This window comes from Lottia gigantea, assembly GCF_000327385.1.
Source record: "Lottia gigantea unplaced genomic scaffold LOTGIsca_33, whole genome shotgun sequence".
NCBI lineage: Eukaryota > Metazoa > Mollusca > Gastropoda > Lottiidae > Lottia > Lottia gigantea.
In genome coordinates, this window is record NW_008709110.1 from 354,539 (window position 1) to 381,049 (window position 26,511).

The 26,511-nt window shown below is 33.1% G+C and overlaps 4 protein-coding genes across 4 annotated transcripts; 2 read left to right on the plus strand and 2 right to left on the minus strand.

The window, feature by feature from the left end:
* Positions 1-834: 834 nt before the first annotated feature.
* Positions 835-1,764, plus strand: LOTGIDRAFT_120126 (hypothetical protein; the record flags this gene model as incomplete). The annotated part of the gene is made up of 3 exons (XM_009058180.1): positions 835-991; positions 1,029-1,115; positions 1,202-1,764. Coding segments are annotated over 3 exons (807 nt in total), but the record flags the coding sequence as incomplete, so codon positions are not given.
* A 7,994-nt stretch (positions 1,765-9,758) lies between these two features.
* LOTGIDRAFT_162217 (hypothetical protein) lies at positions 9,759-11,207 on the plus strand (the record flags this gene model as incomplete). The annotated part of the gene is made up of 2 exons (XM_009058181.1): positions 9,759-10,290; positions 10,906-11,207. 2 exons carry the CDS (start codon positions 9,759-9,761, stop codon positions 11,205-11,207), a joined length of 834 nt encoding a protein of 277 aa, XP_009056429.1.
* Positions 11,208-11,775: 568 nt separating this feature from the next.
* Positions 11,776-14,416, minus strand: LOTGIDRAFT_190233 (hypothetical protein). Its single transcript, XM_009058182.1, has 5 exons — positions 14,374-14,416; positions 13,677-13,772; positions 12,953-13,116; positions 12,609-12,743; positions 11,776-12,410 (listed from the first exon to the last, which is right to left on the minus strand). Exons 2-5 carry the CDS (start codon positions 13,770-13,772, stop codon positions 12,224-12,226), a joined length of 582 nt encoding a protein of 193 aa, XP_009056430.1. The 5' UTR covers positions 14,374-14,416; the 3' UTR covers positions 11,776-12,223.
* A 1,723-nt stretch (positions 14,417-16,139) lies between these two features.
* On the minus strand, positions 16,140-24,847 carry LOTGIDRAFT_120239 (hypothetical protein; the record flags this gene model as incomplete). The annotated part of the gene is made up of 8 exons (XM_009058183.1): positions 16,140-16,313; positions 17,804-17,873; positions 18,122-18,158; positions 18,659-18,731; positions 22,451-22,491; positions 22,954-23,092; positions 24,332-24,424; positions 24,692-24,847. Coding segments are annotated over 8 exons (783 nt in total), but the record flags the coding sequence as incomplete, so codon positions are not given.
* Between the last annotated feature and the right edge of the window lie 1,664 nt (positions 24,848-26,511).

The window sequence follows — 26,511 nt, forward strand, 5'->3', positions numbered from 1 at the left end:
CAAAATATTTCGACGAAACGATTCATTCTTTTATTCCTTTAAAAGTACGAAACCACTCTCCAATAAAAAAGAAATAATGTCATTTGTAAAAAGATTTGTTGTTTTAGCATAGGGATAGTACATAAAGGCTAAGGTACTCCCTAAATATACTTTTGAAGTCCTAAAAGGGTGAGTTTGTTTAAGTTGAAAACTTCAAAATAAGTTCAAGAACGTTGTTTCTTATGCGAATTTACTCGACCAATCATTCCCTTATTCTGTGAAATTTTTAGTTTTTTGGGGAAGTAGCTTAGAAGATTCTATTATTAACTAATAAATGTATTATTAATTTTGTCTTGAAATTTTTTTCCAATCCCTTTTATTATAATTGAAGAGATCTAAGATCTCCGATCAACTACAAGCATTGGCAAAGATTGACGCAAGATTTCAATGAAATCTACATCGACTTTTTCTTCAGCTTGCTCCAACCTGGCACTGTTCCAAAGGCTTTAAATATCTTGAATAATTTTTTTTTTTTTTTAAAGATAGAACATTGGTTCTTTATACACATATATAAACAAGTTCCTCTATTTTTCAGGTTTCAAGCATGGAATCCAAGAGCATGCAGAACAAGAACTTTAAATGTACTGTTTGTTCTAAATCATTTTGGAAATCCAATTTCTAACAAAACCATATGAAAAAACATCCAGAGGAGAATCCCTTTACTTGTGGTGTTTGTGGTAAACCTTCTACCTGTGTTAAAACATTGATAACACATATTAAAGTCCATTTCAAAGATGATCCTTATAAATGTGATGTATGTAGTAAATCTGTTTCTTCATATGCCAACTACATGTGTCACATACTGGAGAAAAACCCTTTAACTGTGAAGTTTGTGATAAGAAATTTACCCAGTCAAGTCAAATTAGAAGTCACATGATGATGCATACTGGAGAAAAACCCCATAAATGTGATATATGTGGAGAATCATTCCGTCTATTGTCCATGATGAGAAGTCACATACTGGTGAGAAACCCTATAAATGTGACCAGAATGGCTTAAGAGTCACAAAAGGATTCATACTGAAGAAAATCCCTTTTATTGTGATATTTGTAATAAGTCTTTTAGTTCCTCTTTCGGTGTTAAACAACACATAAAAACCCATGGTGCCATAAAAAACATTCAGTGCCTTTTATGTGATAAAACACTCTTTAGAAATAGTAAGAAATTCATATGCGAAAACATACAGGAGAGAAACCCTATAAATGTGATGTTTGTGGTCAGTCATTTTCACAATCAAACCAAATAAAATATCACAAGAATAAACACACAGGAGATAAACCTTTTAAATGTCACCTTTGTGATCAATCATTTCATCTATCTAAATGTAGTATTTGTGAGAAAACATTTGGTAGTTTACATAGTTTAAATCTGCACATGAAATATCATAATGATCGTCCGTTTCTGTGCTCATATTGTGACAAGTCATTTGTTAGACAAAATCATTTAACGATACATATACGAATACATACTGGAGACAAGCCTTTTGAGTGTGAAGTCTGCCATAGAAAATTTGCTCAGTCAAGTCAAATGTTATACCATATGAGAACACATACTGGAGAGAAAGTGTTTAAATGTAATTTCTGTGGAAAATCATTCACAACAAATTGGACATTGATGAAACACACAGCAAAATATCATAGTTTACCTAATAATCAAAATACTGGTAGCAATACATTATATTGCCTCCACAATATTGATGGGGCTTTTACAAGGTCCCAAAACTAGTTGATGAAGCATTTAATAACTTGATATTTTTAAATCTTTTTTACAATTTAAGTTTTATACATATATATATATATATGTTTATTTATGTGTCAAATATAATTATTCTCTATAAATCCCAAAAAAAACAGTCAATATTATTTCACAGAAATATTATCAATTATAGTCAATTATATTCATTGTTTATAACAAATAAAGCCACAAAAAATATCTTTGCTTTACTGTTTCATATAATTTTCAAATGGCAGAATCTCTAACCTCTAAACAATTATTTATTCCAAGGTCAGTGAAGGGGCATGAATTACATTCTAGATCTGTCTGTAGTTCTCTATTTACCGACTTGTTTATAAGTAATATATCAAAAATATAAACACTTTGAAACTATTTAATAAATTAAATAACATTAATAAATGACATCAAACTATAATAGAATATGTGACCAATAAACAATAGACATGGACGGAATTATTTGGAAACTAAAACATATATATGTATATATCAATTTGAAAACAGTACACTGAACAGTTAGGTGGACTGCTAAAATATTTATGACAGATGTCTTATGACTTTAAGTAATACATAAATATACATCAAAAACATGGTATTCTTTTTCTGTCACGAAATTCATAGTTAAATATAGGCCTACAAATCAAAGCATAATTACACTAATTTGTAATAAGCAAAGAAGATTTGGTCTTGATGTGTCATAAATTGACATTTTTATAGAACAAGTCTATCTTCTTCATGAAAAGCAGGAGGTTGCTCCATATAACCCATAGACATACCACCCCCCATTCCTCCTACCGCTCCTCTCTCAGCACACTGACGTTTACATTCCATCAATCTGGATAGATCTTTCCACATCTTTACTTGTTGTAAGTTTGGTTCATGCATTTCTCTGATAGTTTTCTGTTTTTCTCTTAAATTTGTACCCAGATTACTTTGTTCTTGAATTTTCTTACTGAAGATATCTCTGAAAAATATTTCAAGAATTAAAATGAATACATTCACACATCATACATATAGATCAAAAGAATAAAATTAATGTTATTTATGCCTATTGAATACTACTTTTACTAGTACAAGGTACCATTTAAAACCAAAACTTGTCAAAAATTGTTAATTCTACATACAAGGTCTTTTTCTTAGTTTCTTTAAAATTTGACAAACCTGTAGGTCTTCTTTCTTTCATTAGGATCACTAGAAACATAGGCTTTCATTTCATCATTAACTCTTTCTTGTTGTTTTTCCATGATAGCTGTCATTCCAGTAAAATAGTGGTACCTTGATTCTTCAGCTTTGACTTCTTCACGATAACCTCGTACTTCTTGTTCTAGTTTCTGCATATTACTTTCTAGACCAGCCTGAGCTCTATCATAGGATGCTTTCTTATTATCATATTCTGGCTTTAGTTGCTAGAATCACAAAAAAGTTTCATAATTTATACGACCTTGTTTACCCATTTTGCATAAGATAATATGGAAAAGAATTTACTCTTTCCAATAGGACAATCAAATTTATGTTTGAATGACAAAGAGTTGCCAATTTTCCATGTTCACTAAATTATATATTATATATTATCTCTCCTTAGTTCAATAACAATAGCTTACATGGGCTTAAAAACCATGTTTTTTACTTTAAAGATCATGATATAATCTTTGAAGGTATGTGGATCGTAAAAAAAGCTTTGGGCATACCTGCATTTGTTCTCGAAGTGGTCTAATTTCACGTAAAACAGGAGCGAAGGTACTACGTTTATGTTGTATCTCCATATGTAATCTTCTAACCATCTCCGACATATCTTCTAATGTTTTACCTTTCACATCATCATAATCACTCTTCATACTTGATACCTTCTCTAGATTATCTTGAGTTTCACGATAACCTGCTACACCTTTCTTCTTCTCCACTTTAGACTTGAAGAAACAGATATTGCAAATTCTGATATTGGTTATCTTTTCAATTCTTTTTTTTTTTTCATTTTAGGTTAGAAATTTGAAAGATAAGGCAATCAGGATGCTGATAAAAAAATATGATCCAATTAAAAAAAAATATCCCTTTAAAAACTTATTGGCAGTCATCACAATTTTGTTAGTTAATCAAAGAAGCAAGAGTAAACTGCTTAAAATAGAACCTCTATTCAAAGTATACTAGTTTGAACAAGTTACAGCATATCATATATCAAAGACCAAACCTACCAACTGTGCATTAACAGTATCCTCTTTCTTCTGTAGAATTTCCAAGGTTCTAGTTAAAATTCCTACTTCAGCTTTTAATTCAGCTACCTCTTGTCTTCTCTTTTTATATAATGTGCTCTTACTTCTCAATTTATTTACATATCTTTTAAACTGTAATATATAAATAATATAATCAACCAAAATCAGGACAACTCATTCCAGACAAATATTAACTCAAAATTTGTATAATTATGAAAAAACATTTTCACACCTATTCATTGACAAGAGGAAAATGACAGCTTTAAAACTAACCTCTTCTCCTTTCAAAACTTCACCTCCATCAGAATTTTGAGCTAATTCACGTTTTTGGTTGACTTCTTGAACAACCTGACTATACTCTTCCCTAGCAGCTCTAAGATTCTCAGCAACTGATTCTTTCTTATGTACTATAATACCAGCCTAGATAAATACAGTTATAACATTCAAAATAAATAAAACAACATATATATTGAGGAATTTATATTATCCTTAAGCAACTGGATATGAACTAATTCAATTCTTTGAGAGGTAGTTTAATTCTGTTGAAAATGTAATCGAATTCAAGAAAGATATTTTGTAGTACACTGAAATAAGATTTTAATCTATTACCTGTTGTTTAAATAGAGAGAGTTTATCATCAGAAGGATCTCCAGCTCTCATTCTTTTCTCTATCAATTCATTAACTTCTATATTTAATGATTGAATCTATAACACAAAATACTTCACTACAGTAATACATTTGTGTCACTAATTCACTAAACAATAATTTGCAATTTTCTAAACTATAAAAGCTACAAAACTCAGAATATGTTTTATATGTTTGACAACTTCCATTTATACTAATAGAAACACAAAGTTGTCTCAAAGATTGACTAATGCTGTTAATTTGTAAATATTTCAACTCATACAGTAAAGGTTGTTACCTGTTGTTGAAGTTCATTAAGATCAGACTGTCCCATAGCTGGTTCTGATACAACTTTTTGAAGATCTTGTACATTCTTCTTCTTAGCAGCTACATCTTTAGGTATTTTCTCTCTCACTAAATAATTATTAGTCTTAGTTTCTTCTTCTAACCTTTCTATTAAACCTACAAAATACAAACATTACATCACATATGATGCCATCCTCACAATTTAGTAAAAAAAATTAGTAACCTTTGGAAAGAATTGAATTCCGGATTATAAAGTGAGTTCATAAAATCATGTAGTTTAAAGCAAAGGGTATCTCTTTAGTTGTATACATTATGTAGAAATGTCATTATAACATGGATAATCAATAAGTTTGGTATTTTCCAAGTAAAAAAAATATTAACACATACTTTCAGCTGTAGCCCCAACACTAGCTTGCTGCATATCTTTTAGTTGTTGTTGCATTCGTTTAATTCTTTGATCAGCATGTTGTATCTTGAAATAAACATAAATGTTATCTTAGTTATTTTTTAACCTCCATTGGAGAATTTTTAGCTCATATAAATGTCAAATTTTGTGTGTAAAACTCAGCTAAGTCATATTGAAATTACAAAACATATCATATACAAAATATTCACTCACCAACATCTGCTGTTCTTGTTTTTGATCACCAATTTTCTTTTCTCTATCTCTCTCTACTCGCAACATTCTTGCTACATTCATCATTTTTTGAGAATTAGGATGAGATTCAACCTGAAATATTCATTACATTCCACCTAGAATATACATAAATATAGGTGATAGTGTAACAAGAAACTCTGAGTAACAACCTGTTTCAGGTTTTCATTTAGTAAAGTAAAAAAGAGAGTTAGAAAATTACCTTTCTCCTTAGTCTATCAATTCTCTTGTTTAGTTGTTCCTTCTCTTCTTCCATATTCATGATATCTTTTCTGATCTCAGATGTATTGTATCCAGATCCTTTTAACTGTTCAGCTTGTTTATGTAGTTCTTTAAACTGTTCCATCAAATCTTCATACTACAATAATTTTATAATGAAATTATATGTATTATACCAATTCCTATTCTGCAGTATTGAAAAGATTGATATTAGGGGGTGAAAGCCAGCACCTAGTTGACTTGCAAAAGCATTGACACAGAATTTTTCTTTTCTTGACCATTCGAACCTTCGGCACCGAATCACCTGGCAGACGTCAATCCTTGTATCAAATGTCTTGGTGCATAAAAGAAATGACTTTTTGAGCGTGCTTCTGGAATTGTCAGTATTCAACACAGTTCTGCATTACATACTGATATAAACTATGCCACCAGAATTGTACCGGTACTTCTTTTTCAAACCTCATAACAAAGACCATGGCAAGACAATAGGCCAATAAAATTTCTGTTCAGAATCCTCTAACAAGGGAAGAAGGTAATGAATATTCATATAGCTCTACACTGTAGTAAACATATATAATTATTATACTTTAATCTTATAACTTTATCAATGATTTCATCAAATATTGAGGCCAACCTGAGGATATAATATAGTGACTTCCTCATCTTGCATTATATCAGCAGGTATATCTATTTTAACAAGATATTTAGCCAAGTAGGCACGTTTCTGTAGTTCTGGAATTCTCTGGAAGATCCATTCTAGTATAGGATAGATTACTGGCTTTTCACCCTGTACAATTCCACTACGGAATGAACTTCTGAAATTTAAAACCACAAGAACCAATAAGTAAGGTCCTCTTATAAATTGCTGCTGCAAGATATTCTCCATTGTAAAGTATAAATTTTCAGTTTGTTTCATATGTTAATCAAGATCCATGCGTATTGTACCAGCCTTGGGTAACTATACATTAATAGAAATGCATTACCTAATGGATTCTATGACTTGGTTTGTAAATTTCATTAAAATCAAAATTCAAAACTTAATTTTGAAAGTATAATAAAAATACAGATCTTAGTTAATTTTTTTGAGAAGTAAAAATAATTGATTACAGAGCACTTAAATATTAGTTTTTAAATAAATATCATTTAATACTAATAGAGAAAGATCTTCTACTTTCTAGACAGAAGAATAAATATATGAAAATAATGCTAACTTTGCAAAAGATTCTGAAATAGAACTTTATATGTAGTGTCAAAAGACAGAGACAGTAGCTAGATTAAAAGAATTAATTAAGAAAATACAGATATTAGAGATACTATGCTATATCTACAGACAATATATCAACCTCAGATAGACTATTGAAACTTACTGATCACTGAAATAAATAATCAGAATGAGTTGAAATAATATAACAGGAAGGTTTACATTTTGAACATACTGCTCTACTCAAAATAGTCACATTTTCTTGCCCACTGTATGGAAATAAACAACAAACTTCATTGGTCCTGTTATACTGACCTCTCTCAATTCTTACTGAACGCTCATGTTCTAAGGTAAACATATTCAGGAGAAATTTTCTTTGTCATAGGTCAAGATTTATTACAATACTTACAAATTTCCACCAGCATCAGTTGGTGGTTTATATTTTAATACTCGTAAAAGTTGAAATATTCTAATAGCTGTCTGGTCTGGTGTTTCTTCTCTTATATCTACTTTTTGCTGTGGAATTAAATATATGGTGATAACTTTAAAAAATAATAATCTGTTTGTTGAAATAAGAATTTTATCAAATTTCAATATCACTTATATTCATTTCATAGAAAGGTTGCTTGAAAGAAATTAAATATGAACGATCTTCATTTTTATTTTTGGTCAAGCAATATAAAATTGATAATAAAAGAAACATGTCAATTTGGTAAATTTATATACAAATTTGTTCAAAAACTGTAACTATTTACTTTTGAGATGTACACTGAAATATTTTCATGAAATGATTTAGGATTTTTCAAAACTTTTACATATTCCAGAGGCTTTATCCCTTGTAGGCTACAATTTAATATATTGCTAATGACCAGATTATGCATGGTGATAGAGCTTGACATCAGTCACAGTAGCCAGTTCTAAATTAAAATCAAGTTAAATTCATACTTTAAAATTTAAATTGTTTATACTGTACATGAGGGATGTTATCAACTGATCAGCTGAGCTTTTTTTCCAGTAGAACAAATACACAGAATATAAGTTTTTTTCTCTTGAAATATTTCTCCAAACAGCATCAATAACATGTTACACATACCTTAGGATCAATAACAGACAATGTATCTGATAAAACTTGTAGTAGATGCTGTGGTTCTAAAGCATCAAATGATATCAAATTATAATTCTTATTAAATGGTGGTTTGTTCAGTTCTTGAACTATGAACTTTAACTGTTCACTCATCTTTCTTCTTTAATTCTTAACTTCTGAAAAATAAGTAAGCTTATATAGTTTTTTTCAACTTATATACAGTCGAGTAACCTAAATTCCTGGAAACCTACTATTCGTGGATTTCCGGAAAGGATTAATAATTTACATGAGCGACCTTGCGCGACCTCCGCATTAGTTTGTTTTGATAAACATGGGTTTTCTCTACAATGTCAGCTACTAGAATGAATCCAGTAGTTTCAAGCAAGGTAAAATGTATTAATGTATACTTTGACAAATACAAAATGGCGGATTTCACTTATTACCAAACGTCACCATTTTTTATCCGCCGAATTTCCTTATAATCCCAAGCGGTAATGAGAATTCCAAGTGTCGTCTGCTAGAATGTAATCCAACGAATGAAGTCACGTGATCAACTAGCGGATTCTGTGTCAGCATTCTGCTGCCGTTGCCGAGTTGGTTGCTCATGAAATATGGGTCAAAGTGGGGGATTAATAAAGAAAATCGAAACAAACCAATTTTTATTATTTTGTAGAATATCTGAGGAAACATTTAAGACATAAAAGATTTTTTACGTTTTTTTAACTTTGACGAAATTCGGTGTTGAATCCTTATATCCACGAAAATAGGTTACACCACTGTACTTTTTATTAAGTTATATAAGTTTCTATCAGAGGCTGGAATAGAGAGGCAGACGTTTCGGACTATTAATTGAAGTAAATTGGTTTAGAGCAATTTTATGCAACTAATATTTTGAATCTTGAGAGTTTACAGAATATCAGATGATGATATTATTGATACTTTTTGACAGTAAGTCAAGTGGCTTTGAAATTTGAGTGGATAAAAAGTTAGGCCTACTATTCAGAAGGCAAGCCACAGGGTTAAAGCAGTGTTCACTTTGAGTTTGACTTCAAATATATAACAAATCATGAAAGTAATAATATTTCTTCATACTATACTGTTATCTGATAATGTCACCTAAAAAATGGGAAACTATGTTCAAACTGAAAGCTTTAGTCTACTCACGCTTTCATTAATATTTGTATCAGGACAAAATACTCTCGTTGCTGTTTGTAAACAATCTTTCAGGAAAAGAATTCAATCCCACAATTCATCAACCAGTATTGAACGGATTGGTCTGAGATTCTATATGCTGAGAGCCAGTTCGTTTTCTTTGTGCTCCTGTTTGGGTAAAATCGAGGTAACGAACATACCTTAAGAAAGTGAAAGTAGTCATGGCGGGAGAAAATGTCAATATTTACAAAATTACCCCTCCCATCCAGATAGTTGGAAAAAAAAATAGATTCCCTCTCCGTCACAGGTCACAGTCTATCAGTGCCCCATTGCCCTAGTGGCTTGCAGTTTCAGATTGTTTCATATCTTAAAAACAGATAAGTATGTCTTTAGAATTCTTTTTATCCTTCACTTACAACTGACAATGGAATGGAAGATTTTGACAACATTACTCTTGATATTATTTAGTCTTTACCTTTGTTTTCAGGTGTCTGTCTGGTATAAAATCTCGTCACATGTTGAACATTAATTTCATTAAAATGAGGTTATCTAGAGCTATCTATAACGAAATAATCGAAGACATCTTTAAGAAATTATCTGATAGTGATATTGTGAAGAAACATACAGGATTAAGTCTCAATACATTGACCAGTATCAAATCTCTAGAATATCAACGCAAAATGAAGAAATATCATTATTTACATTATAGTCAAGAGGCTCAACAACTCTATTTTGACAGATATTTACAAGGAATTTCTAATGGACAGAAACATGTTCTGTTAACTTTAGCTGAGGATGCTGATTTGTCACCTGCTCTCTTGGCAAGAATGGTTTTAGAGAAACAATTGGCATCATCTGAAAGTGATGTAGTAACCTCTCGTAGTTTTGTGACTCAATTAATGAAAGAACCTAATTTAATAGAAGATCCTATATTAGCTAACGAGATCAATCAGTGTATTTTAAGTGATGAATTCTATGGTCCTATAACAGACAGTGTGAAACATTCAATTGGTTTTGAATATGAGTTTAAACTGAAAAGGATTTTAGAAAAGCTTGGCCATTGTTTCATAGGTAAAATCATTTAATGATTTTAATTAATGTTTAATTATCTTTCTAAATAATTAACACTTAATATTAATTTCACAATCTATTTTAGCCGGAGCCGCGGTGGCTCAGTGAGTTAGACGCTTGCTCGCTAACCTGAAGGTCCAGGGTTCAATCCCGGCATAGGTCGAGATAATACCTTCGGATTTTTCAACCCGGTTTCCCCCTGTCAGTGATGCAGGTACGAGGGGCTGACACGTTAAAGATCCCTCGACAGTTGGAAATCGAAAAAGAGCAGGCTAATGCCACTGTCCTGGCAAAATTTCCCTCATTGCACCCTACATGACGTTGCCCGTCTTCATTAGCCCACATGGTGCAGAAAAGTAGGACGTAAAACTCCATTCATTTCATTTCATTTTTTATTTTAGCCACTTTTAAATTTCTGCAAATTTGTTCTTCAAGGATAGTCATCTGTGGATCTGATGTCATGTCTGAATCAATTTCAACATGCGGTTTTCCTACATTTCAATGCGAACCAAACCATACAAGTTTAAGCTATTGTCACTTTAAGGTTAGTAATGTCAAATAGGTAAAGTGTGCATGCCAAGAGGTTGTTACTTCTATTGATGTGTTTATTTCCAGGCGAAGAACAAATGAGAGTTAAAGGTTATGATAAAACACCAGATGTCAAGTTAGAAATACCTATAGCAATTGATGGTCATATTGTTAATTGGATTGAAAGTAAAGCCTCATTTGGTGACGATGCCAGCCACAAAACCTATCTTAAAGACCAGTTCTGGAGTTATTGGAATCGGTTTGGACCAGGAATGGTCATTTATTGGTTTGGTTTTATTGAAGATTTGGACAGTAATCAAGAAAAAGGAATTATTTTAAGACATGACTTTCCTGAGGATATTGTTACCATGAATCCATTGGGATGTTAATTCATAAACTGTGTTAAAAAAATAGAATTTGATTATTCTTATCCAAGCTAAAATAGATGTGATTTAAGCAAAAATGCACATCATCATCTAGGGGTTATCCAGTTTTCTTGTTGAAACATCATGATTTAGGGGTAATCCACTTTTCTTGTTGGAAGTTGAATTCAGATTTAATTGAATATTTTTTGCCTTCATAGAAACATCAACAGGTGGTTGTGTAGCAACAGGCACAACCATCTCACTGATCAATAATTCGATAAAGTCAAATAGTTTGGGAACCTTTGGCTTAAAGGGATCAATTCTCCATCTACTGAGTAAATATTTACTGTCATTTCTTAAACAAGTTTTTATTTGTATGAAGAGTCCTGTATTTGTGTTTCTTGTAATTCCAGAAACACTCAGATAACGACCATAGTAAACCCAGTTAACCTACATGGAATTGAGATTTGTATCAGATTATGAAAGCAGTAAATCAACCCTATACAGATATCGCATCTGATATTTTTAAAATTTCACAAAAAGAATAAACTCTTATGTTCATTGTGATACAAAAAAAAAGCATAAACAATATATTATGTCAAAAGTTTTTATAAGTTTATTTCAAAGAAAAAACAAGGGCATAACTTATGATTAAGACAGAATTTCAACTTGAATACAGAAGGCTGGCGGGCACCTTAGTTTTGATTATATTTTTTTTTAACAATCACTCTCTCAAACTAATAGTGAGGAGTTTAGATTTACTGCTGAATTTATTTCTGACCCATGTTCAGATCAATGACCAATGACTGAGCTATGTCTAAATGTAGTTTATGGTAAAATATATCTTCAAGTGCAACATTTCACACATTAATGAACAAACAAATAATGAATGAAAATATGGTCATTTTAGTTCAGTTGAAATAGAATTTGTTTTAAAGACATATCAGTGCCATCACCATTAACACAGAATACACTCAATCTTTCAACAAAGCAATACATCACATACACTAACAACAAATGAGACATGAACTAAATGATGATTATTTATTCTTTTTGTCCGTATTTAAACTTTCTTTGATTTGCTTAACAAACTGTTCAAATTTTTCAAAATGCAATATTCCTTCTTCATCAAAGAAATTTGCAACTGATCTTTGTTTTTCGATCGTCTGAGTTTTCTTGGTTTTACCATCTTGAAATGAGATTTGTAGAGTATACATGTCATCATACCTAGAAAATATTACAAACTATCATTAAATTGACAAAAAAAAAAGATATACACTACATAGTGAAATATTTAGAAATATCTACATACATAGATATTATTATAATTTAATATATATATATATATATACATCTAAACTTATAAATGTACATGATAATATCTTGAATATATTGCACAGCTGTAACAATAACTGAATCACTTACTTTTTTAATACTGATGATAATGTCCATATATCATCTGGATCTACACCAGCCTTGTCTTTTTCTAATGCTACTAAAAATATACCCATTTCTTTATAGGTTGTATATAGTGTGAGGATACCCATTAAAATGAAGTATCTTATTATCAATGTAAGGAATATAACAATAACTCATGGAATCACAGTTACATTTTAGAGACCTAATGATAACTGAATCAGAGCAATATTATCAGAATGATAATCCAGTGTCAGGTTCCTCCACAATTACATAAAGTGATATTCTGTCCTGTTAGCTTATATCTTTAAGTTATAAGAGATAAACCAAAAAATGAATACTTCAAAGGATACGATAAAACACAAACAATGAGAACAGGTTTGGATTGTGGAAAAGGTTTGAGATAATCCCATACAAGAGCAAACATAGCAAATCCCACAGCTATTGTGCATATTACTAATCTACCATCCATTAATCTTGAACATTCTTTCATTTTATATCCCTTTTCTAGCATCACCTGAAAGATTCCCACAAAAAGTAAATATATAACAAAACACAATAGATATACATATAGATTACATCTGATGACGACACGTGTATATTGTGTTAAAACGTTATGTGCCCAACCTTATTAAAGAAGTGTGTTATATTCCATAATATTGTTTTGTGTTTTGTTATATGTGCTCCTCGCTTCTATATGTCGTTCAAATCTTATAAAAAGTAAATACATTAAAAAAATAGATGACAGAAAATATATTGAGCAGCTATGACAGGTGTGGTGCCAGACAGGGTATTCTTACTCTTCTAGATACCACTATTCATTATGAAATACTTACTCATTTATTATTGATATATTTCCTCATGTGAAAAATTCATAGCTGCTACCAATATTTTGTCAATGTGTTGTTATGGATTTAGGGTTTTGTTTTGTGGTGCGGATCGTTAGTACTGTACTTGGCTTGTTTATTTATTGTATCGAAAGAAAAGCTTCCAAGACAAAAAATCAATCGTGGTTAACTACTATTAAATTTAATTGTCTGAATCACTATATCAGACAATGAGAAATGAAGAACATACCTTTTTTGCTGCATCATCCAAGGAATTCTTAAGAGCTGTTCCATCCCATTTGTCTATTTTGACTGGCTTGTCCTCAATACTTTCGTTATTTGACATCTGAATTCATAAAATAAGATAAATTGTTACTTGTATGGACTTTGATGCCCACATACACATTAACCCCTCAACAATCATCAACCAGATAATTCCTAAAATCTGTTGCAACGGAGATGATTTACTCATTCCTCCAGTAAGATGAGGACCGTTGGAAGTTGTGCAGGGTTCACTGTTGTGAAAATGTGCAGATTGTCTTCAGTAAGTGAAATTGCCAATTTAAGAAGAAATGATTATCTGATAAAAATTATAAGTGCAAGTATAGTAATTTCCTAAGAAAGAAAGGTGTTTTGATTCAAACGAAATGATCCAGCTATTTCCAAAATAAATCATACAACTGATTTTTTTTTCTTTTTAATATTTGTGAAATTCTGAGCTCTCTTTGGTACTTCCAAATCCAAGAACAGCTACAAGGATAAAACTAAAGGTACGCCAGATGGGAGCATATCAATATAATATTTCTTAAGAGTATTGGTGTCGACGGCAAGGTCTACAGTGGAATTTCTATTAAAGACACCTACTGACAAGCAAAAATTCTTCAATGTAATAAGATACCGGTACTATATATAAATAACTAGATCTGACAACTGTATTAAATTCTTACCTTGAAATCAATTTTAGTTTCTACAGATGTTTTCTTTTACGCCGATAACCGGAAGTTAGAATCGACACGTTTGTTTAGTCTCTAAACCGAAGTGGAAATTCATTGATTTATGTTTTTGCACATTTTCTTTGTTTAAAAGCTACATTAAAGCAACACTAATTAATTATCTTGTGCTTTGAAGCAAATAAGCATGGAAATGACATGGGTGTCAATTGCAATTTTATGGAATAATGTTCAGTCAAGATTATATCACAATACATTATACGGACTGTATTTGGATTACAGATAACACTACAGAAACCTTTGATGAAGTTTAATATTCCGAGTTTCCATGGCCTGAGATATATACCGTATAATGATTTAAACGATAAGGAATATATCACAATATAAAAGAGAACTGGGAATGGGAAATCAAATAAAAAAAAGATAAACCAGGCAATGTTAATTCAATGGAAAAGGACAGGAAGCAGACCGAAACATCATTCTGCTCTCTCAGCCTATGATAGCCCCTAATGACATAGTCTGCTGTAGTGTACAGATAAAATGAACATTATCCAAGCAGTTGAAATGTGCGCACAGATAACATGCCGAACTATAAAGTGAAACACAAAAATGAAAGAAAATTGCAACGCAAGTCAGTATCTCGTGTGTCAACAGAGACTGACTTCATTTAATTCTCTCTTATACAATGTCAATAGATGAGGCGTTTGAAAGAGACTAAACCATTGAGTTAAAGAAAACACAGAAGCGCAATTGAGTTGATATTCACAAATGGCAAACAACTGCTGGTTCATACTAAACCAAGCGCATGACTTAGTTACCAAATTCTGATATTTATAATTTTATGTATATTCGTAGTTTCGTGTTTCGCTGGACCTGATGTCAATTTGCTGGAGGTTAATAGTCCCTGCAAAGACGATATGTCAAAAAGGGTAGTCTCCTCGGTGCTAACTAGTCAACGCATGTACTGGTGTATCCCCATATCCAGTAGTCGGCGTGGGGTTAAAGAAGCTAATTGACAAATTTGTCATACAATGACGCCAGGTATATTCTGTTATCATAATATATAATATTTGTATGTGGCGAAAAGTGACCGTCGTAATAATCCCCGCGGTCTAGCCGCGGTCAATATATGGTACCTGTACCAAATAATTCACAAGACAATTATTATTGGCGTCCATTCCAGAGACTAAACGCCGTGATTATAATGGTCCCAATGATATTTGGCTCCCTAAAAGAGGTATTTTTAAAGATGGTTTTCTTTATTTTTTTAGTGTCAAATTAAGCAAACCATTTGATTAATTGTTGTTTGTAATGAATTATTGTAAGCTTATTCTTAATCATATCATTATGTTCTTATTGCATAAAATTTTTAACAAATCATAAATGTCCATGAATGTACAGTCTGGATAAACAAAAAAGACTTTTTGACCTTTCTTGATCGATCACCTATATAGGTATTATATGTCGATGAGATATATGAGATGTCGAACCGTCGATTATATGTTCATTATCTGGGCTCTACATATCATTTAACCGCGTCTTGAAATCGCCAATGTCTTAGTTTTGCTGATGTCTTGGAATACGTGTAATTGATTATTCCTAAATCGTCTAAACATTAGGTCATGTTTCTGTCAGAATTCTAATATAGACACCCATATAAGTCTAAGTAATTAACAAACTACTGTTTTACTATTATTCAAATTCATAAGTAGCGATTACATAATAATCGTCTCGACACCATACTCTCAGATACTGTGGTCAAATCATTCCGGGTTTTCAACACTACCAGTTACATGCTGGCTGGCACCATCAACATACATCCTTTCTCCACTTATAAACGATGATTTATCACAAGCAAGAAATACAATAGCCCATGCTATATCTTCAGGTAAACCACCACGCCCAATTGGGTGTCGATTTTTCTCCAATCCCAGAAACTGGAATAGAAGATAACTTGCCAGGCAAGGTAACTTACCACCTGTCAGAAATGATAACAAAGTCTTTATAATGAATTTCCAAATGATCTAACAAATCAAGGCAAAACCTCAAAAACAGTTAATCATATAACTAAGTCGAGGGCAATAACTCTGAAACAGTTCAACCGATGATTACCAATTTCAAACTTGATATCGCATTAATATATAAATGTATACCAAGTTTCATCAAGATCAGATAAAACTGTGGCCTCTATCATGTCTACAATCCATAATTTGACGCGATTTTACTAAGTCAAGGGCAATAACTCTGAATTCAGAGTCTGAAACCAATTACCCGATTATAATCAATTTCGAACCTGGCCGAGATCTCATCAATATATACATGCATACTAAGTTTCATCAAGATCGTATAAAAACTGTAGTCTTTATCGTGCCTACAAGAAATGTAAACTGGCGGACCGACGGACGGAACGACGAACAGGGTCGAAGGCAATATCTGTCCACATTTCCATGTGGGCGTATAAAAATGGGAAGAATTACATAAAAAAAGCATTGTATGGGTCTGTGGCTTTCAAATAATGAAAGGAATTGAACGTGAGCATCCCTATCTAATTTACAAACGGTTGAATTTCGCGAAAACAAACTGTGACCATGCTTTATCCTTTTCATTTGACATTGATCTTAAAGAACACAACAGCAGAAGAGGCCTCGAAAATGCTTCCCTACCGAACGACTTAAAGATGGGTTCCCTTATTTTCATTTATGAAAGTCCTTTTTCTTTAATCCAGACTGTCCATACCTGGACATTTATGATTAGTTAAAAGTCTTAATTATATGCAATAAGAACATAATGATATGATTATGAAAACATGATAATTCATTAGAAACACCATTTAATCAAATAGTTTGCTTAATTTGACACTGAAAAATAAGAAAACCCATCTTTAACACGTTGTCAGTTGACAAATTATGAACAATTTTACACGTTATATTATATCTATATTATAATCATTCATTGGTTTTTGTACAAGTTTCATTTTACTGTAAATTTACGCATGAATGAATTCTATGGATCGAGCTATACATTTTTGTTTAAAGAAAAGGCCACGTCCAATTCATAAAGTTTCGACAAGTAGATAAAGAGATAAGATAGATCTGATGTGTGTAATGAATCAAATGAATGGCATAGGTAGGTCATGAAAGTGATTGTAAGAGATTGTCCTAAGCTTTTTATGCGTGTAGCGGAAACACTAAGGCTATGGCATCAATTTGCACCATTCCAAAGTCTGTGTTTACATAGACATACTAAACACCCTATAAAATCGCTTTTAAATTGGCCTGAAGTCAAAATAACATTTCCTTTTGACTTGTGGATTTTATTTCATGGAACATTTCCTGACTGACAGAGAAACCCATGAATTGGTTCCTTTCGTCCTTTCGTCGCTAAAATGAACCATTCCAAAATGAATTTCTTGCAATATAATACTTACATAATTGTAGGTTTTGTCTGAGAGGCCGGTTGGTCCTCTTTTCTCCAAATTACTAACCACAGATCCTGGGCTGAAAACAATTAGATGATTGTGCTTTTGTAAATACGTATTTTCATAAGGCATAATAGAAAATGTTGAGGTGATTGACACTTTATTCACTACATCTGACAAAACTTTCGTTATACCAATGATGAAATCAGAACGGAACATCGATATTAATATCCATCACATCATGTCAGCAATCAGCGTAACTAAATGCTATTATACCAATTTCTTTTTGATATTTCAGACGTAATGTTAAAGGTTAGTGTGACTTACTTGACTGAATTCACTCTAATACCATGAGGTCCCAATTCTACAAATAATACAATAAAATAACATAATTTTTTTAATGAACTTATGACATGACCCCCAGTGAACATAGGACGTCTTCTAACGTGAGCATTAGACATAGACATCCACTAACGCAAACATCAGTCAGATACTTCTAATATGACAAACATAATATACTTCTAGTGTACTTCTAACTTGAACATAGACACATACATCTGATATGAACATCAGACATATATATACTTCTGACGTAAACATCAGACATATACTTCTGACGTAAACATCAGGCATAATATTATTTTGTCGTGAACATCAGACATATAGACATCCACTAACGTAGACGTACACATACTTATACTTCTGACGTGAAAATCAGACAGGAAGTCCTGACATGCAAACAAACATATATATGAATATCAGACGTGTAGTCTAGTATTGATATTGACATCGAATCGAACTCTTTAACTCAAAGGTGAGAGCAATCTTCGACCATGCAAGAAAGTAACTTATATAAGAGCCTACCTAACGCTAGACATTTAGTAAACATGTCAATTGTAGCTTTCGTCATACAATAAACACCATACATTTGTGGCACCTGAAACAATTATTAAACGTCTCCCACCATGTTTTAATTTCTATGAGTTAATATATCCATGATCTAACGACATTGTTCATTAAATCATCTATGAAATTAGTCTACAGAACATGTATCCTACACCCTTTTCCGTCCATTTTTCACCAAAACTAATCGTATGTTTCCAAAACTGTTGATTAAAGGTTATCCACTTAAGTCCCATGTTTTAATATGTACATTACAGCACCAAATTCAACTAAATCGAATGAGAATTGTATTAGTTTTATGAATCACAAAAAACCTTGTTGTACCGAGTAAGGGCTACCTCATACGTCAGTACGTTAGTCACTCCGTCAATGAGTTCGCCACTCCGTCAATGAGTTCGTCACTACGTCAGTGAGTTCGCCACTCCGTCACTGGAGTCCATCAATACGTCGATGCTACCTTACAACTTTATAACTTTTGTTTTTAATAAGTTCTTAAACGAAAAACGACATTTGACGGAGTATTTAAATCAAATCGTCTATAGAACATGTCAAAAACTAAAAAAAAAATTTCGTACAAATTGGGGAATATCTAATTTCCATCAGTAAACGAAAATAAGATACAAGCTAATGACTTCGATTTTCGTGTTTTTAAAGCATCGCAACTCGTTTCTATTATTGTATGAACCTATATCAACATTCTTGCAGGATATCGATCTCAATTTGCTTATGGTTCGTGCAAGTGAAATATCTTGTATGTAGGCTATACAAATAGGCCAGAATTTTAACAATTCTTGGTATGTTTACGTATAATTTTGTGTACATCGTTTAATATGATTTTTTTAAGATCGATTTTTGAGTTGTTTTGATCTATCCAAAATAAACGAATACGAACGAGACTGCAGTTATAACCTGATCTTGATGGACTTTGGCATGTTATGTATATTGTTGAGAACTTATGTATATTGTTGAGAACTTTTCGCGATTTTTCTTCGAAATGGATTGGTGATCACCATAGAAAAAAATTTCTTCTGCTTTTGTTGTTTATTACTTCACCATCTGAAAGTTTCTTATATATTATTTTCAGTTTTTGCGATGGTTTAAAGGGAATTACATGAACCTCAGACGTCCTATTGAAAATTGGAATGGTGAAAATTGATCCTTTCAGTGTTCCCAATACATATGTGAAGTTAAAAAAAAACTTTGGACAATCTCTTTTATATGGAACAAATGATGTGAAAAAATTTGTAGTCATAATCATATTGCATTTTTAATGAAAAAAGACGTTAAACTCCAACACTTGAATTGTTGCTTCTGAATGCGTTAGACAATATTTACATTATGCATTTGTAAGTTACAAACCATATTGAAATGTGCTGTGATATTAATGGAGATATTATATTATTGTTTTAAAAACAGAAGAATACATGAGATTAAAGCTGCTGTTTTGTAAGTGTAGCCTATAGCCATCACTCGTTTGCCATGCTTATGATAACTGTGAAAATATATATTTTTTCAAAAACTTGTAATATTTTATGTCGAATTCTGGTATTCTTTTATTTTTAATAAAACAAATAATAAGAAAACTGTTTTGTCTTCTAATAGTGCCATAAATTTTTTTTATTATACTTTCACTATACCAAAATCGTGATAGATTTTTTCACCGCTTTCCTAGATTCCTTGAACATTTTCTATTTTTTTTTTTTCAATCTGTCGTTAGTCCGTCAATCATTGCAGTGACATAGTGGCGAATTCATTGGCATAGTGGCGAACTCATTGACGGAGTGGCGAACTCAATGACTTAGTGGTGAACCCATTGATGGAGAGGTAAACTCATGTTGTTAAGTATGAAGCAATCCAGGGCTGAATACCTAATTTATTGGCATTCAGTTTTAGCATTCCTTTATTGATATCTGTCATTGGAGTCAGTCCATGAATACCTCTTCCGTCTTTCTGCTAAGGATTCCGCCACCCCATCAAACGGCCCGCCATCCGTATGACGGACTGACGAACTCACTGACGTAGTGGCGAACTCATTGACGTAGTGGCGAACTCACTGACGTACTGACGTATGAGGAAGCCCTAGACAAGGGAAAACATTTCATCCGTCATTCGTCGATGCTACCTTACAAAATTACGGGGCTCTACGTAAATAACAAAGCGAAAGAATACAGGATTAAGTTTCGGAAGTTTCGGTACTAGTAACGGGCTTGAGGAAACCATCGACTTACTGACGGACATCAGTGCTGCTCTGATGCATTCCTTTAGTTTAGCGAAATGGCTGAATTATACTGACTTAATCAATGCTTTTTTTTTTTCGTTTTCTTTTGTAATTATTGGTGTTTCGTATTCTGTAAGATAGCATCGACGAATGACGGATGAAATGTTTTCCCCTGTCTAGAGCTTCCTCATACGTCAGTACGTCAGTGAGTTCGCCACTCCGTCAACGAGTTCGTCACTCCGTCAATGAGTTCGCCACTCCGTCAAAGAGTTCGCCACTCCGTCACTTGGATGATTGACAGACTGACGCAAACGACGAATTTAGCCAATGGCAATGAATGACGGAGCTACCGATTCATTGACGTAGTGACGGATGAAAAAGGCGTATATGCTGAAGGGCTAACTCATACGTCAGTAAGTTAGTGAGTTCGTCACTCCGTCAATGAGTTCGTCACTCCGTCAATGAGTTCGTCACTCCGTCAATGTGTTCGCCACTCCGTCAATGAGTTCGTCACTCCGTCAATGAGTTCGCCACTCCGTCAATGAGTTCGCCACTACGTCACTTGGATGATTGACGGACTGACGTCAATGACGGATTAAGCCAATGGCAATTAATGACGGAACTACCGATTCATTGACGGAGTGACGGATGAATAAGGCGTGTATGCATAAGGGCTACCTCATACGTCAGTACGTCAGTGAGTTCGTCACTCCTTCAGTGAGTTCGTCACTCCGTCAATGAGTTCGCCACTACGTCATTGAGTTCGCCACTCCGTCACTTGGATGATTGACGGACTGACGCCAATGACGGATTAAGCCAATGGCAATGAATGACGGAGCTACCGATTCATTGGCGTGTATGCTCAAGGGCTACCTCATACGTCAGTACGTCAGTGAGTTCGTCACTCCGTCAATGAGTTCGTCTCTCCGTTAGTGAGTTCGCCACTACGTCAATTAGTTCGCCACTCCGTCACTTGGATGATTGACGGACTGACGCCAATGACGGAGTGACGGAATCATTGACGGATGAATAAGGTGTGTATAAGCCCTGGATTATGTTATACGTAACTACGTCAATCCGTCACTGGGATGATTGGCGGACTGACGTCAATGACGGATTGAGCCAATAACGCAGTGATGGATGAATTATCTGTGTATCAGCCCTGGACTACTTCATACGTCATTACGTCAATGAGTTCGCCACTGACGGACTGGCATATTCATTCGTTTTATTTTAAGAAACGCTAGTATACATCATTTTGTAAGGTAGCACCGACGTACGTCTTTCTAAATATTTCGTTTTGATTTCGTTTTGTGATTATAATTCATTAATATTACATTTTTTGTTCGATAGCATTGACGATTGACGTTATGACAGAATCACTGACGTGAGTGGCGAACTCACTGACGTGAGTGGCGAACTCATTGACGGAGTGACGAACTCACTGACGGAGTGACGGGTGAGGTAGAATTGATTGGACCGGCGATATAATTATCATTGAATAAAATGTCTTTTTAATAAAAAAATATTCATACCGCCATGGTTGAGAATTGGCTGGAGACGTTGACGATATTACCTGAAAAAAAGAGTCACATGTAGGTTACATGTACAGGTATATCTAAAATGGATATTATTGGAATAACATGTAAATTATACAAAATCAGAGATTGTCACGAAACTTATGAAATACGCTTACCTAACTGCTAACTTCGAATAAATGTCGTAATGTAATGTCAGCACGTGATACTACCCAACACTGCGATAAAAAGTTTGAATTACCAAAATTGACAAAGATCAGGTCGACCTGATCAGGTCCCACACAATCAACATATGGGAAAATCAGCCAATAATCAAAAAGATTTTATAGGTAACAAATTTGTAGCCTCTACTGTAGATCATGAGAAAACTGCGATGGGCTCTTAATTTTTCAACATTGTGATTGATTTATTCGGCGAAAGTATAATGCAACTCTTTTTTTTAAAGTACAATACTAGTTATATTTAGATGACACAATGGTTAAAAATATAATGATACACACCCTTTGATTTTTTAAGATGAGGTATAGCATGCTGTGTTAAGAAGAATTGAGCTCTTACATTGGTGTTCATCATATCATCATAATATTCTGGTGTTGTCACAGAGAGATCTACCAGATGACAGATTCCAGCATTATTTACCTGGAAAACATCAATCCGAGATGAAGCTGACATATAAATGAAATTCACTAAGATTTAGCCCAGAAATAAGAACAACCACATTTTAGAAGGAAAATAAACAGGCCCGTAACTACAGGGGGGAGAGGGAACACCGGAAAAATAGATTGCCCCTCCGAAAAATCATGTCTGGCTACAGGCCTGCATGAAAATAAGAAATAGTCCTTTCTTATAGAGGTCCTCTCAGCTTTCATAATTTTATTTATTTATCTGGTGCAATATAATTCAAACTCAAAGAGGCTGTTTTAATGCTCTACTAAGGGTTTCACTATTCAACAATCTGTCTTGTTATAAAAAAAAACGGGTCCTATAAGACAATCTTTGATTGTTAAAGATAACGTTATTAAAATGAAATTATGATAGAAAACTTATTATGTTACGATGCCGACGAAAACTATCCAGAAAAAGAAAACATTGTAATCTAGTTTTAATTGTATTGAATTGTAATTAGATTGAAGCTGGTGTGACTTGAATAATAATGACTTATTACTCAACTTATTGTAACTGCTGTCAAACAACCAGTTATGTTCCCTTGTTGCATAAACTTAAGGTCATTTAGGAGGCACTGATTTTGGTAATCAGTAAGACTAACAGAGTCTGCGCATTAGGCTTAATTTGGCAACAACAAAACGAGTATGGATGAGCATGGTCTAAATTTCAAGAAAAAGAATTGTTTTTGTTAAAAGCTCCATTAATCGGGGAAAAGGTAATATATTTGGTCCTTTTATTTGTATAATATGTTATGTTCGCACCTCCAGTTAATCTATTGCATATCTTATACATGTTATATTGTCATATTATTAATTAATAACATTTTGCAAGAAATTTGGAATAATCCGAACCTGTCCAACACTAGATTGGCATTCATGTGCCCACCTCGGCACCTGTCCTCGCCAATTTTTCCGCATTTCTAGACTTGTAGAATGTAGAGTTAATTCAGTGTCTCTTTACTAAGCTAAAGGCTTATAAGTGTTTTTTTTATTCAATATTTTTCAGTTTTTACGAGTTTGATTGAGTATTATGTAAAGATTGCAGCCTGTTAATAAATCCAATAATTTGATAACTGGCTGATTAACTAAGAGACTCCGTCAACTCCGTCATTAACGAACCCCGAACAGCCCAGCTGTTACACTTATACTAAAAAATACTTTAAAAAAATTCACGTTATTTTCGAAAGTAAATGAATATGGAGTAACAACTTACCAAAACATCTAGTTGGTTAAATTTCTCATTTGCTAGTTCGATTAACCTCTTTCTTACATCGTTGTTACACAAATCTCCCGCAAAATATACCACCTAAATTAGATAAGCTCATAAAGAGTAAAACTTTACATAAACTTCAGCCTACCCTATCTAAGCCTACCTGCCTACCTAGTCTGTAATATCAGTTTTTGCTACCAACCGATCTTATTATGATACCCGTAGGCTTTTTAAGATTTTCATCTTAAAAGATGAAAATTCTTCGATAAGTTCAATGTCTGAAGCTAAAATGATTGATTTCTATGGGTTGAGTTAGTTATAATCAAGGATATCTATGAGTTTTTTTTTAAGTGAGCGACGTACCTTTTGTTCAGGGAGACCTGCTTCGATACATCTTCCTTTTACCCTTTTCAGATTTTCCTCACTTCGTCCACTTAGCACCAGTTTCGATCCATATGAAGCAAACATAACAGCAGTTCCTTCACCTATCCCGGAACTTGCTCCTATAATGAAGGTCAAAATTAAATTCTATCTTCGAAATATGTGCAATTTCAAATAATCATTCAGACAACAATTGAACCATTTACAAGAGTGGATGTTTTCCAGTAATATTCACTTGTTTGACATACTGGTGAATATATAACCATCCTCTTTTCATTCAAATTGAATAAAATATAAGACCATAAACTCATTTTGTAGAGCTTCAACCGTACATGACTCAAGGTTCATGTTACGTTTAAGGCAGTGGTGTTGAATCATATAGCGGAGGGGCTGAGAAAGGGGCAACAGAACTATCACGAGGTGCTCACAGCATCAGACATTAAAGAACTCAAAGAAATAACTAAGAGAGAGAGGAGAGAGGGGATTCCCTTTGGAATTGGATTCAGCTTTGTATGGGCATCACGCTAAGGTTCCAATGCAAATCTGAAGACCTTTCATTGATTATTAGGGTTGATAACAGCTGTATCTATAATTCCGGATTAATGCGGTATAATCATTTTAGTTTACAATATATATTAGTGTGTGACGCTTGAGTGCGCTATCAAAGTTGTATAATGTATATTATTAATAATGTACATTAAGTGGCATTTCTAAGGTCGAGGGTTGGGGAAGGGCAGAAAAGAGGCTGACCTGTGCTTGAACCCCTATCTTCAATTTTATTTATCATATCACATAGTGAAAGAATGAACTGTGGCCCTACTGGAAAATATTGTGGCCCCTGCTCGGCACCCTCACCTGATATTTCGTAGAAACACCACTGTATACATTATTTATAATGTTGGCCCTGTGAAATTGGATTATGATTTTGTAGTCTACTTCTCTTCCTACGATTAAGAACCAAAAGTTCGGCAGTAAATAGAGAATATGCCAATCAACAATATTGTTTGAGAACAGGTAATAGTAAAAGTGCAGGAGTAAACAACTCAAAGAAAGTATATACTAACTATTTTGCTACTAATTTTAAGAGGTATTGTCAAAACACCACATGGATATTTATATATTTTTACAGTCGACCGTGTTATTACTTGTAAACAAAAGTGTACATTTTTTGTTTTACTAACAGGGCTTTTCTAATGGAGGTGACAAATTAATGGATGCAAAATAGTTATTGTAAACATTCCGGTTAGAAAGACTTACCTAAAAAAGAAATTCAAATTCATGACTTGTTGGTGGTATGGAACATATCACAATATAACTCTGTTATGTTCTGTATTGGATTCAAAATGATTTGCAAAGTGTGATTCAGACACGTAAAAATAGAATAGCCTTCTATTTTAAGATAATGCTAAAGTAGAGCTTAGTCAATAAATAAACGTACCGGTTACAATGACAACTTTAAACTGTCCATGTTACAGTCGTGACTCAATGGGACTACTTCGTAAATGTAGCCTACTTGTCCACTGAGCTAAAAAATGTAGACTGGAAGGTCATCCAGTCCTACTTTGCGCCACTATAACGAGTAGCTTTTGACTCGATCAACTCTTTATAATATATTGTACTTTCATTTTGTTAAAACTATTTAAATCAGTGGCGTTTCTATGGGGGAACAAAGTGTAAAAGGAATTTCGAGTTGATTCATACCTTGTAACATATTTGTCCCAAGCTTAAATGAATCCCCAGAAAAGCGAAAAGTTTCCAGGCCGAGATCTTGGAAAAGAAATGATTATGATGGCTGATAACTT

What these genes read in the sequence shown, in the direction of transcription:
- LOTGIDRAFT_190233 (XM_009058182.1), bottom strand. Translation starts at nt 13,772, where the DNA reads ATGTCAAATAACGAAAGTATTGAGGACAAGCCAGTCAAAATAGACAAA. An exon ending in CTCATTGTTTGTGTTTTATC is followed by an intron (nt 12,744 to 12,952) that starts GTATCCTTTGAA and finishes ATTGATAATAAG; the next exon opens with ATACTTCATTTTAATGGGTA. An exon ending in TTATCATCAGTATTAAAAAA is followed by an intron (nt 12,411 to 12,608) that starts GTAAGTGATTCA and finishes AATATTTTCTAG; the next exon opens with GTATGATGACATGTATACTC.